This window comes from Trifolium pratense, linkage group LG2 (assembly GCF_020283565.1).
Source record: "Trifolium pratense cultivar HEN17-A07 linkage group LG2, ARS_RC_1.1, whole genome shotgun sequence".
NCBI classification, from domain to species: Eukaryota; Viridiplantae; Streptophyta; class Magnoliopsida; order Fabales; family Fabaceae; genus Trifolium; species Trifolium pratense.
This window is the reverse complement of record NC_060060.1, coordinates 6,828,442-6,841,124: the sequence shown is the minus strand read 5'-3', so window position 1 is coordinate 6,841,124 and position 12,683 is coordinate 6,828,442. Positions and strand designations below refer to the sequence as shown.

Here is a 12,683-nt window from a genome sequence, read left to right as displayed (position 1 = left end):
GATGAGGACTCGTGTCTGTCTACAAAAGAAGCACGTGGAATCAACCAATTAAATTGAATGTCAAGCCACTTTGTTGTCAAAGGGAATCTCTTATCCTAAGAATGTGGAGCCACTGCAAGAGTTCTTCATGGCTCAAGAAGAGAAGATGAAGATTTTTGTGTCTCCCTGTAATATTTCTCCCGTTTTTCCACACTTCACAGTGCACAGCTCTCTAATTATCATCATCATAAATTTTACATAGCATAGAACTTCTAGAGTCTGTAATTATACTCTGTTAAACTTTGGCCAATTTTCTTTAATTGACAAGGCCATGTATTTGATATATGTTCGCAAATGTGTTTCGTATATCTTTCTTACAGGAGACTTGAAACCATACTCTCATTGTTGTTCTCCGCTCTTGACTCTTGTTCTGTGACGACGACATACCCTTGCGCACTTACATGAAATCCCTCATTTGAATAGGTGAATGATGAATTTCTTTCATAACCATTACATCAAATAAAAAATATGTGAAAATAAAATAATGAACTTCAACTATTTTCTTATTGCAACATCTTATCCTGTCTTGACAGGCAAGTTATCAAAATCCAAATCATGGATTTAATTTTCTTCTTATTGAATCAAAATGCTGGTACATACATATTGATAATTGTTAAAAATCTGGATGCAGGGTGCTCAAAAGAAAAGAGGTAGAAGAATAGGAGGAAATTAAATGTAATCAATCGTGTAGCACCACCCATTACAACCATTTCTAAATTTACAACAATTATTCTGAATAATAATTCTGAAAGAGTTCACATGAAAGTCCTTGTCTTCACTCTTCACACCAATTGCAAAAGAAGCCTAAAAGACATTCTTCCAAACTAGTTTTTTACCTCGGGAAAACTAATCATCACTTATTTTATTTATGTAATTTAAGATTTGATAAAGTGGAAAGTAATTATATTATGCGGTGCTTTTTCTGTTGCGGCTGAGCTGCACCGTCGATCATTCCAGCCACTTCATCTGTTCAGCCGTACTGATCTGGTGCGAGGTAACTTGGTGTTGGTTCCAAATCCAATCGGTTTCTGTTATGCCACAGTCCCCGTAGCAACATCATAAAGTGAGTAACAACTGCTTCAGGTTCTCACAAGTACACGTCCGATATTAAGGCCGCTGCTGCACCAAAACGCTGCATTCTATCGCGAATAACATCCCATAAACCAGCCTGCTGCCATGACCGAACACTAGTCTCGCATTGGAAAAAAAAATGCCAATCGTTTTCCACCGGATCTCCACACAACTCACAGCTACTGGTAGGACAAGGAACATGGCATTTGTTCAACCTTTGTCACGTCGAGAAACAATCCCTAGGACATGGAGTATAGGGTATTATTATGCAAGAAAAGTTGCACTTGGACTATCCCTAAAACCTTCCGAATGAGAAGTTTAAGGCGCGTGCTCAATTTGAGAAGTTTAGCTCAATTAGTTTTTCTCAAATTATGCATATTTGGTTAAGGCACTAATATTAATTCCAAAATAAAATAAATCAAATAAAAAGGCAAAACGCGAAGCACATTATCATAGTCATAGTTTATAGTAATGAACAATTACTTTTGAAATATCTCATATACCACATTGAATAATTCTTTTATCCAATCAACTTGACACTCCTAAGACCAATCTATGTTGCCTAGTTTCATTCACGTTCTCACAATCCATTCATTATCATGGCCATGATTTCATTATTCTACTATCCTCACATCACATATTGTGTTGCTAATGCTATAGGTAGCTGCTAGATACAACATTGCTGTGGATGTAAAAGTGTGAAATACACCAAAATTTAACCAAAACATCTATATATTAATGTCAAACAAGCAATATTACTCAGCAAATTCAGCATATTATTTTCTTATTGCCCTTTTGCCGTGCTTTAATCAAGTTCCTTTTTTTGTTATAAGAACATAATTTGTGGCGTGTGTTGTTACTATAGTGGGAGATTGATCATGGATAGACCTGACCATCTGTCGGTTTCGGGCCGAAAATCACCAAATCGATAAAAATCGCAACCATTTAATTTGAATCCAATTATGACGGTCTATATATTCGGTTTGTTCGGGTGTCAGGTCGTACGTGTGGCGGGTTGACCGGGTCAGTTATCACAGGTTAGATTGAAAACTTTGTTTACATCTAAAACTCATCAATTATCCAAAAATTCTTAATTTTTGAATAGTTCAATACCTTGTACACAGTGCAACAAAAAATAGACGAACTAAATTAAAAAACAAAGAGGGTTAGATGCAGCTACTTTGTTTTAAATATGTAGATCTAAACACAATAAAAGATCAAGTAGAAGAGAAGTAGAAATTAAAATAGATCTATAATATATATTAGAATTAGAATATCTTTCACCAACATATTATAACTTATAAGCTTTGTAAAATGTAATATTTTTCTCTTATATCAAAGATGGATAAAAATAACAAAAAGAATAGTATATGAGTTGAGAGGAATAAATAGAAGGAAAAAAATTAATTTGCATTTTAATGGTTGTTCGGTCGGTTTCAGTTAGGGAGAGATAAAATTTTATAGACCCGCACCTGCCCGTATGCAACCAACCATGCCGATTTTTGCGCAATTGTTGACCGATCCGCACCCGACTGAATGCTTCAATGTTTTATCGATTATATCGATTTCGAGTCAGGTCTGGAGTTCAGGTCATGGATAAGATCCAATCACTTGATTCATTATTATGGTATAAAAATGGACTTTAAATCAATAATACTAATAGATGATAGTGTGTTTTGAGCTGGTACAGTAGCAGGTATTATGTCCGAATAACGTATTATTAATTAGATACTGTAATTAATTAGAATAATAATATATATAATAAAATGATGATAATAAACAAAAAATGTGACAAACAGCTGAAAATGACGGCAAAAGGAAAGTTGTAAGTCCGATGAGGTCGAGGGATCTGGAGCGTCCGATTACATAGACTTGACAACGCAACAAGGTGTAAGTGGGTGGGTGCGAGCCAGAAAGTGAAACTTTTTTCTTTTCTTTTCTTTTCTTTCGTTTTGAGAACTTAGCATTACTACTTTCTTTTCTTTCTTTCAGCTGTCGTCGGAGCCACCCACCGATCCTCTCCAGATCACTGCACTTCTTCTTCTTCTTCTCTCTCTCTCTCTCTCTCTCTCTGGTTTGCTTTGTTTTACTTTCTATCTATCTATCTATCTATCTATAATTCTATATACTTCCTTCTACCTCGTTTTCCAATTGATTTCTTCCACCTCCAATTTTATACTTTGTTATCATTTCATTTCCCTATATAGATCGATCATATACTTCACACGCCGCACTTTTCATTGCTTCCATATAGATCCAATCATCGATTCCCGATCTGAGTGAGCTCCACACTGCCAATTTTATAATCTTCAAACCCTAATTCCCAACCTTATTTTCTCTTCCTTCCTGTATGCGTCATGTTTCTAACTTTTTTATTATGAGAGATATGCTCAAGACTGGGAGTTTTTCCCGTAATTCAACTGGTAGTAGTAACACCACTAAGGCCGCCGCTGCATCAGCTGCTGCCGCACTTAGACTCTCTTCACCTCAACAATCTTTCAGACGTTTGGGATTGTGTTCTCAGATATCAACTGCTGGTGAACATTCCTCCCCTATCGTCTTCCCCGAAAAACGAGGCAAAGTCAAGGCTTCCAAGAAACCCACCACCGATGTCATTCGCCAATCCGGTGATCAGGATGCTGCAGCTAAGAATTTTGAGCATAGGATTGACATAGGAGCTGCTGCTGCTGCTGGAGATGAGAAGTCTGATTTGTTAGGGTATGTCGTATTCTCCGGAAAACTGGTTTTGGATAAGAGAAAGATTTCTGTAAATAACAATAACAATGATGCTCAACAAACTTCTTTCGATACTACCAACCAAGCCGCCGTCGATGCCAAACTAACAAGCAAAGCCTTACTTTGGGGATCTCATGTGCTCCACCTTGATGATGTCATCTCGGTAAGATCAGATGAATGGTTCAATACTTTTGTCATGAATAAAACAAACTCCTTTAATGTTATAGGGATTAATGAAACAAAAGAAATGTGACTAATTGGTTTAAGTATGTCATGTTTTACTTCTATACAGGTTTCTTATCATGCTGGTCTCAAACATTTCACAGTGCACTCGTATCCAATGAAAAAAGCTTCATGTGGTCTTTCTTGTTTTATTAAATCTCGAAGGAGTCGCAAAGACTTTCGTTTTGTGGCTTCAACAGTAGAAGAGGCAATTCAGTGGGTTGGTGGATTTGCTGATCAACACTGTTTCGTTAACTGTCTACCTCACCCTTTAGTGTCTTCCAAGAAGCAAGCATCCTCAGAATTATTTCAGACCGATACCCCTCCTGAATTGCTCTTTAGATGCAAAACTCCACCTAAGATGCTTGTAATTTTAAACCCACGCTCAGGCCGAGGTCGTTCGAGTAAAGTTTTTCATAGCGTTGTGGAACCAATATTTAGGGTACGTTACACTTCATTCCCGGTTGTATAAGCTGTGGATATGCTTGTTGTTATGGCCATCATTGTGATGGTATGCATATTTGACACCATCTTCGTATTTGGTGATGAAGTCAAAAGGTTTGCTGTCTAAAACAGCAGAACATTCTGCAGGAACAATAATTATAGTAATATATTTATATAATGTACAAATTTTCATTGTTTTGTCAACATATATCTCTTTCATATTATTATTCGTACGTGGCTTCAGTTTTTTATTTCAATACTACAACCATTATAGTTGAACTACTTGCATTACTTTATATATATATATATATAAGTAAATATTCCATGCAAGAGGAAGGATAGAGTAAAGCAGCTTGTGGCTTGTACTTTGACAGCTTGCTGGGTTTAGATTGGAGGTAGTCAAAACAACATCTGCTGGTCATGCCAGAAATCTTGCATCAACTGTAGACATCAGCACTTGCCCTGATGGTAAAATCACTGTTCTATAATATGCACACATGTTGATTATAGTTTTATTTAGTACTCTTTATATGTTTTCTTTTCTCATATTTTTATTTATATATCTTTTTTATTCTTGAAATTTGTACTTCTTTCAGGAATTATATGTGTTGGTGGTGATGGGATAATCAACGAGGTCTGCACACTATTTTAATTATCTAGCGATATTTTCTCTGTACTTGCTTGTTCATTTAAAATACTGCCTTCTTTCTTTATTGCTTGTTTTATCTCCTAAAAGGTCTTTTATATATTGTCTTGTCTGGAAAAAACAGGACCATAATCCAGACCGAAAAGAAAATACAATAATAATCCAGACATTGAGAGACTTGGTTCTCACCCCCTATTTTCCTACCGATTCTATCTTACTCTTGATCTTCACCCTCGTATATCTACACAGGTCATAACATAACAGAATTTTAGCCCCACCCACTGCCCTGCCAAGTGCCAAGCTAGCAGTGGTCACAACAAACCCCTTGCCCAATTGGGTCTTTGACTTCCCACTATCCGCATCCCTCGTACTCACATATTTCAGCGATATGAGGCTTTCTATTCAAGTGGAGTAAAGTAGAATTAATAATCTAAAGCGGTTGAATTACTGACAACCGTTGTAGAAGTTTGCCTTAGGGCTTCTTATTAAGTTTTTAATGGATCATTGTTTCTTCTTTTATTCTTTTTTCTGTTACACTTTTCCTACCATTAGGAGAACAGTACATTTCTTTTATATCTAAGCATTAAACACTGATCCGGGGAGATTTTTGATTGAGTAAATTGGATTTAGTTCATTACCTTGGAGATTGCTAAAATGACAACAAATCTCCAAATTTGGCAAGTTTTTGAATAAAGGAGTTACAAATGTACAAGTTGGACTGAAAAATTCAAAGTCTCCATTCTCCTAACTAGATTTGAGGAGAGGCAAGCCTAATCGGAAAAGACTATAAGTGGTTTTAGTTTCGTGCGAAGAAAATACGGGGTCCTTAATGGGATAAAAGGCTTATATGATAGGTAACATAGATGATGAAACCTCACTGAATGTGATTTGGTCATTTAGGAGATTGTCCTATTGAAAGAGTTATCTTTGAGAAAAGCCGCTCAAAAAGATGCTTGAATAATTGATAGATAACATAAAAGAGACAAGGAAAGCCCTGAAGATAGGAATAAGTTTCAAATCTCAATATTAGATATTTGAGCCATCACCAGAATTGACATATTTTGGCCTGTGGATTAGCACCCAATTAATTAAGGGGCTGCTGGAAGACTTGACAACTTGCAAAAGCACAGGAATAGAAAATCCTTTTATCCTAGTTCAGAGTTTAACCACTATTAGCCGCAATGATTTTCAAATCAGAGATTGCCTCAAGTCATCCGAGAAAGAAAGAACATTAACAAAACTTTCCTTTCCTCTTTCAATAAAAAGATATCATTATTTGCAAACTGTGGGCGAGAGACCGTGGCCTCATCTTAGCCTGCTTTGCTGCCCTTGATCAATCCCTGTCAAAACCACTGGAAATTGTTCAATTGAAAACATGTACTAGAATAAACAAGATTGGAGATAAATAATTCCTTGCCTAAATCTGTATTATCAAGAAATATTGGATATCTATCATAGCATCATTGTCTATACTTTACTATAAGTAAAGAATTGTTCATTTCACAACAATTCATCGGTTAGACTATTACTCATGAATAATTTTTCAAAAAATATAGGTGCAGTGGATTATTCAAACAAATGTGGTGTACTTAACACCCCATCATAATTTTTTTTTTAAATAAGCCTACTTTAAGGTTGTGTTTTTTTACAGGAGTAATGTTCTTTCACATATTGAACACACACACACACAGACTCCTATATACACGCCATTGATGATGGGCAAGTTATATGATGTGGTTTATTTGTAGGTTGTTAATGGTCTCCTTAGTAGAGACAATCAAAAGGAAGGAATATCTATACCTATTGGAATTATACCAGCTGGTTCTGATAACTCACTCGTATGGACTGTTCTTGGAGTTAGAGATCCTGTTTCTGCAGCAATGGCTATTGTGAAGGTAACATTATTTTGTTTTTCTGCTCTCCAATATTTGACGAGAATTCAGGAATGTTAATTGAACTATTTTAGCAAGAAAATAGACACTGATGACAGCTATTATATTTATCTTAGAATTTGGAGTTGGGCCTAACTCAAAACTCCACAAAACCGGCTTATATAAACATATATTTATCTTAGAATTTGGATTACCCTCACTTATATAAACATATATTCAGGCCATCTCACAACTGATGTGAGTGAGACTCTTAACAATTTATATCAATGTCATGTCTTGTGCCTCAGCCATATTTGTCTTTGTGTATGTGTCTATATATGGCTTTGTCTAATGTGAACAACCACATTAGGTTGTGCATGGTGCATAAGAACTTTTTACCATTAGATTAAAGTGGTCTATCGTACATCCTACACACCCAATCTACTCTCTCTTCTTCTCTTCTTCTCTCCCAAACACATTCATATATTCTTTCTCACAAATCCCACCCTTCCGGCAACACCACACCCACGTCCGACCACCAATAGATTGCCATCTTTTCGGCCACCGCAAGCTCACCCCCAAGAAATAGTTAAGGAATTTAAAAAGATTCATGATCAATTTTGAATTCCGGTTAAAGGTTATGCAATTATCAAATCCAAAAGCACAAACCAACTTTAATAACAAAGACATAATAAGTAAATCTGTAAAAATAAAAGGTTAAAAGCGGGAAAATAAAAACAAAAACAGTAAATCCATGCTTATCCCATCCGACCCGCTGGTGAACCACTTTCTGATTTCTGGCCGCCGTCGTTTGGCATCGTTTTCCGATGTGAGCCGATCCGATTTCAGAAGGACAACGAGTCAATCAGACTCATGACGGAGCGTCTTTGCCGGAACCACATAGCCATGACGGAGCGTCCAATGCGTACTAAATAGAAAACCTCTTTGTATTTTTCCTACTTAGTGTGCTATTGTTCATTCATTATAACAGCACAATTTTTCGGTCAGTCCTTACTTTTTTTTTAATGATATGCTGCTGTTTATCTTTTTATATCGATCTACTTTAGCATTATCAGCTTGTAGAATAATATTCAAGTTAAAATCAAACAGGAAAGCAGTAGGAAGCATTAGAAGCGGGACATGCTTTGACTGTGTTTAGTTGTTCCCTTAAATGTGTATGGATTGGAGAGGGTAACATCCTCCTTCTAATGCCCCTAATAAGGTCCGTTTTGCCACGGAATGTAAATAATAGCCTTACTGGCAGAACAATCTGTATAAAAGAATCTGTCAAATATTTGTGGCAAACTCATCAGGGTCTGTGGTGATTCATGTTCAGCTACATATTTACTTATAGTAGTAGTACCATTAATGCTCTGTGATTTCTTTTATACTTTATTTGGACATCTACGTATCATTATTTGCTCTTGGGTATATATGAATTGTGTAGTGAATGAATTAAAGATGACGTGCATTGCACTTGTTTTTGGTAGAACAGATGACTATTTTTTTTATTTGAATTTGAATGCCACTTCTATTTCCATTTCAACAGTTATGTAGATTTATTGATATCACTGATACTTTAGAAACACTTGCAGATACTTTATATACTAATTCAATTTCTTGGTTCAGGGGGGCCTTACCGCTACAGATGTCTTTGCTGTTGAATGGATTCAAAATAATAAAATTCACTTTGGATTAACAGTCTCATATTATGGTTTTGTTAGCGATGGTAAGTCAATGGCATATACAAACACTTTTATACTGCTTGGTTTTTAGCTCTTATGTTCATATTTTGCAGACTTTGTCTTCCTTGAGAATATTTAACCATAATTAGCCTTATAGTTGAAATGTTCAACAACAAATCATTCCAAAAGCTTAAGGACTCCTCACCCAAGAACCATCTAGAATTGTAGTGTATACAATGCTCAGGTCCACCTTAACCTTGTGTTGAAATTCAACTCTTTTTTTTTTAAAAGAATGGGGTCTTTTGTCTAATTAAGAGAACTTGTATTATTTAATGAAAGCTGTTTCTCTTTAAAAGAGCATAGGAACTTTTGGTAATAAGTAGAGTAGTTATATGAACTTTTATATGCAATATACATGGACATGTTAGGAAGTAGTAAAAACGTGGGTTAGGGGTGAGGACTGAAGAAATTGCTAGGAAGAATGGAGGTGTTAAAATGCTGCATTTAGGCGGCTCTGTAAATTTTCCATTATTATCTTGACCACTTTTTCTTTTTGTAACCTTAATGAAAATTTAACAATAGGCACTACATAACTGAAAACACGGAGAAAAAGATAAGAATGGAAGAGAAAAGAAAAGCTAGGGGTACAATAGGACCTCAAGTTTTTTTATTTATTTTTTATAATACAATAGGACCTCAAGTTAGCAATTGAAGGAATTTGGTAAAATGCAGTGGCACAATTATTAAGTTTGTCTTTTGAATGGGCATTAAGTGTTTGTCTCATGTTGCAGTGTTGGAACTTTCTGAAAAATATCAAAAGCGCTTTGGCCCACTGCGGTATTTTGTTGCTGGATTTCTCAAGTTCTTATGCTTACCACGATACAGCTATGAAGTTGAATATCTTCCAGCATCAAAAACTGAGAGAGAAGGAAAGCTTTCTGGTGAAAGGGAAGTAGTTGACATGTCGGAGCTATATACTGACATCATGGGCAGATCAAATAAGGATGGGATGCCGAGGGCATCTAGTCTTTCAAGTATTGACTCAATAATGACTCCAAGTCGGATATCTGGTGGAGACCAGGATACCTGTAGTAGTACTCATGCTAGCACCGAACCTTCTGAGTTGGTGCGTGGCTTAGATCCAAAGTCAAAACGCCTATCATCTGGAAGGAGCAATATCACAGCAGAGCCAGAAGTCATCCATCCACAGCTGCCTCTGTCAACAACTCCAAACTGGCCAAGAACCAGATCTAAGTCAAGGAATGATAGAGGATGGGCTGGATTGACCACCACACACGATAATTCTAAATGGGGAAATGCAACAAATGATAGAGAGGATATATCATCTACACTGTCTGACCCAGGTCCTATCTGGGATGCTGAACCAAAATGGGATCCAGAGGCTAATTGGGATGTGGAAAATCCAATTGAGTTGCCAGGGCCACCAGATGATACAGAAGTAGGATCCACAAAGGAGGTTGTGCCTCATTTTGGAGACAAATGGGTTGTTTCAAAGGGACAGTTTGTTGGTATTCTGGTTTGCAACCATGCCTGTAGAACTGTTCAGAGCTCTCAGGTGGTTGCTCCCAAGGCTGAGCATGACGATAACACTCTAGATCTGATCATGGTTCATGGGAGTGGAAGGCTGAGGCTGTTAAGATTTTTCTTACTTCTACAGATGGGTCGACACCTTTCACTACCATATGTTGAATATGTGAAGGTATTTGCATCAATAACTGTTTAACTCCTTATGTTTTTAATGGATGTTCAAAATTACTGCTTAATCATTTTACACACTATATCAATGATTAAAATGAGTGCACTATATAGCGATGACCAAACTGGTGAAGTCTTTTAACTGATCTAACTATATTCCAATCTTTGTCCTTCCTTTTCAAAGACTGCCGTTGAGAATTGTAAACAGTTTTCAAGTGTGTATTATGTCCACTTCAGTTTGTTTGAGAGTGATATGAAATCTTGTTTGGCATATCTTGCTATGTTATTTAGTGTGCAGAAGCGGCATATTTTCTTTTACCCTGGTAACTGGTGCATCTGTATCTCTTGAAATTGTATAAACTCAGTGCCCATTTTGATGCAGGTAAAGTCTGTCAGAATAAAGTCTGGGAAACACACTCACAGTGGATGTGGGATTGATGGCGAGCTTTTTGCACTCAATGGACAAATAATTTCTTCTTTGCTTCCAGAACAGTGCAGGCTTATTGGTCGCTTCCGTGTATGATTAGTGTGGGTTCTTTTTAATTCTTTGACGGGTTTTGGTAAGCTCATGTACCTTCTCCTTTATGAATCCAGATACCCAATTTGTCTTGTCAAATTCCTTGTCGCTGTAACAGCTGAGCTTTGTAAATCTTTTGTTCCGGTTATATGTATCTGTTGTTGCTTGTTTATCTGTCTTTTTTATTTTGTTTTCGTAAAAAGAAAAAGAAAACCCTGCACATTTATGCATTTTCTGCAACAAGCTGAATGTATTGCCTATCTCCATTTCCTCGAATTGATCATTTGATTCTTTTATTCTAGTGCTTTAGATTGTGACCCTGTTTCTCCATATCAGTAATCTGATCCGCACATGTTCAGTCAGTCTCCTATCTATTTCTACAACATGGTGCGAAAGTCTGGAGATGATTTTTGGTCTACATTCAAGTACTCCGTATTAAAGGTGATTCAAGGGTAACTTGTCTAACCATAGGGATCAACCGTGAACTACCAAATCGTTCACCAAATCACCTAGCACTAGCAGTAATTAATTAAAATTGATGAAGTATTGAAGTCCTAAAAGAATGTTGCTGTAATTAATTTTGTTTGTTGACAAATTACTGTAGGTGGGACTGCAGCAAGATTTTATGTAATCAATTATATATCTTCAATAAACGTGGGTAGGGATTGATTAAGTTATCTAAATGCGTGGTCATCTGCGGGAAAATTTGTTTTTATATATATAGGACCAGAGGGAGTATAAGATGATTAGTTTTGTTGTTAGGCTTTTGTGGGAAAATTTGTTGAGTTGTGCTCAAATTTTATAACGGGTATCTTGCTAAAATGAAAGTTAGCTTTCGCTACTCAACAAAAAATTAACATTCACGCAACCAAGATATTACTACATAAAATATCCCAAACACCGTGCAACCCACTGTAAAAATTTGACCCAAATTTGCAAGTGTTAATACTTAATACCCGTCAGTTCACCTTCCTTGATCTATTTGTGGGATGATGCTGATATATATATCTTTTATCTTTTACTAGTAAAAGGAAGGTTGAGTTGCTCACAAGCAAGTATTGTGATGATGTGGCACTTTATAAGAAAAGTTTACAATCTTTATTAAAACCTTTTCATATTTCATATAATAGAGTTACTCTAATAATAAATAATAAACAATAATAATATATTTAAAAAAAAAACTAACACAATTTATTGTTGTTGAATTGAGACAAAGATGAATTGCAAGCAATGAAAGGTGGAATGATGCATCATGTTATTGTTTTAATTGCATTGCAATATATTATTAAAATATATATTGTATGTTACAATTTCATATTAATGCAATTGAAAACAAAGAATTCTTGGAGACACTAATATTGAATATGTAAATTTAGCTTATTATCAAACACAAACTCTATATAAAGTTAACCCAAAAGCTAATTATCACCACCACCATATCAAAAAGTCTACCTTCTATGATTTAACAAAATTTTAATTTATCTATCTCTATGGTTTCTTTGTCTAACATCTCAATGAGAAAACTTTATGCATCTTCACCTTCCATATCTTAAAGTTACACATTATAGTGTCTTGAATTAATTTAAAAGCTATTGTGTGCATATATATAGTTACATCATAAGTATATTGATTTTTGTCCTTCGTAGGTGATGATGTCTAACCTCATAGAATATCAGGTATGTCTACATGTGATTGATTAAGAAATTGATATACATATATGTGATAGTTGCCTATTA

At 35.7% G+C, this 12,683-nt stretch overlaps 1 protein-coding gene across 2 annotated transcripts; it reads left to right on the top strand.

Moving 5' to 3' along the window:
- Positions 1-2,917: 2,917 nt before the first annotated feature.
- On the top strand, positions 2,918-11,652 carry LOC123906677 (sphingoid long-chain bases kinase 1). 2 transcript variants are annotated; one of them, XM_045956639.1, is made up of 9 exons: positions 3,011-4,009; positions 4,139-4,510; positions 4,887-4,980; positions 5,109-5,146; positions 6,907-7,053; positions 8,659-8,758; positions 9,506-10,434; positions 10,813-10,990; positions 11,250-11,652. In XM_045956639.1, exons 1-8 carry the CDS (start codon positions 3,461-3,463, stop codon positions 10,951-10,953), a joined length of 2,370 nt encoding a protein of 789 aa, XP_045812595.1. In that variant the 5' UTR covers positions 3,011-3,460; the 3' UTR covers positions 10,954-10,990; positions 11,250-11,652. The 2 variants fall into 2 exon arrangements, with proteins under 2 accessions (XP_045812597.1, XP_045812595.1); XM_045956641.1 differs by lacking the exon at positions 11,250-11,652 and having other exon boundaries at positions 2,918-4,009; positions 10,813-11,223.
- The last annotated feature ends 1,031 nt before the right edge of the window (positions 11,653-12,683 follow it).

Excerpts from the sequence above, each read along its gene's own strand:
- LOC123906677 (XM_045956639.1), top strand. The coding sequence starts at position 3,461 with ATGCGTCATGTTTCTAACTTTTTTATTATGAGAGATATGCTCAAGACT. Across the intron at positions 4,981-5,108 it reads CATCAGCACTTGCCCTGATG|GAATTATATGTGTTGGTGGT; the intron begins GTAAAATCACTG and ends TACTTCTTTCAG. Across the intron at positions 5,147-6,906 it reads GTGATGGGATAATCAACGAG|GTTGTTAATGGTCTCCTTAG; the intron begins GTCTGCACACTA and ends GTTTATTTGTAG.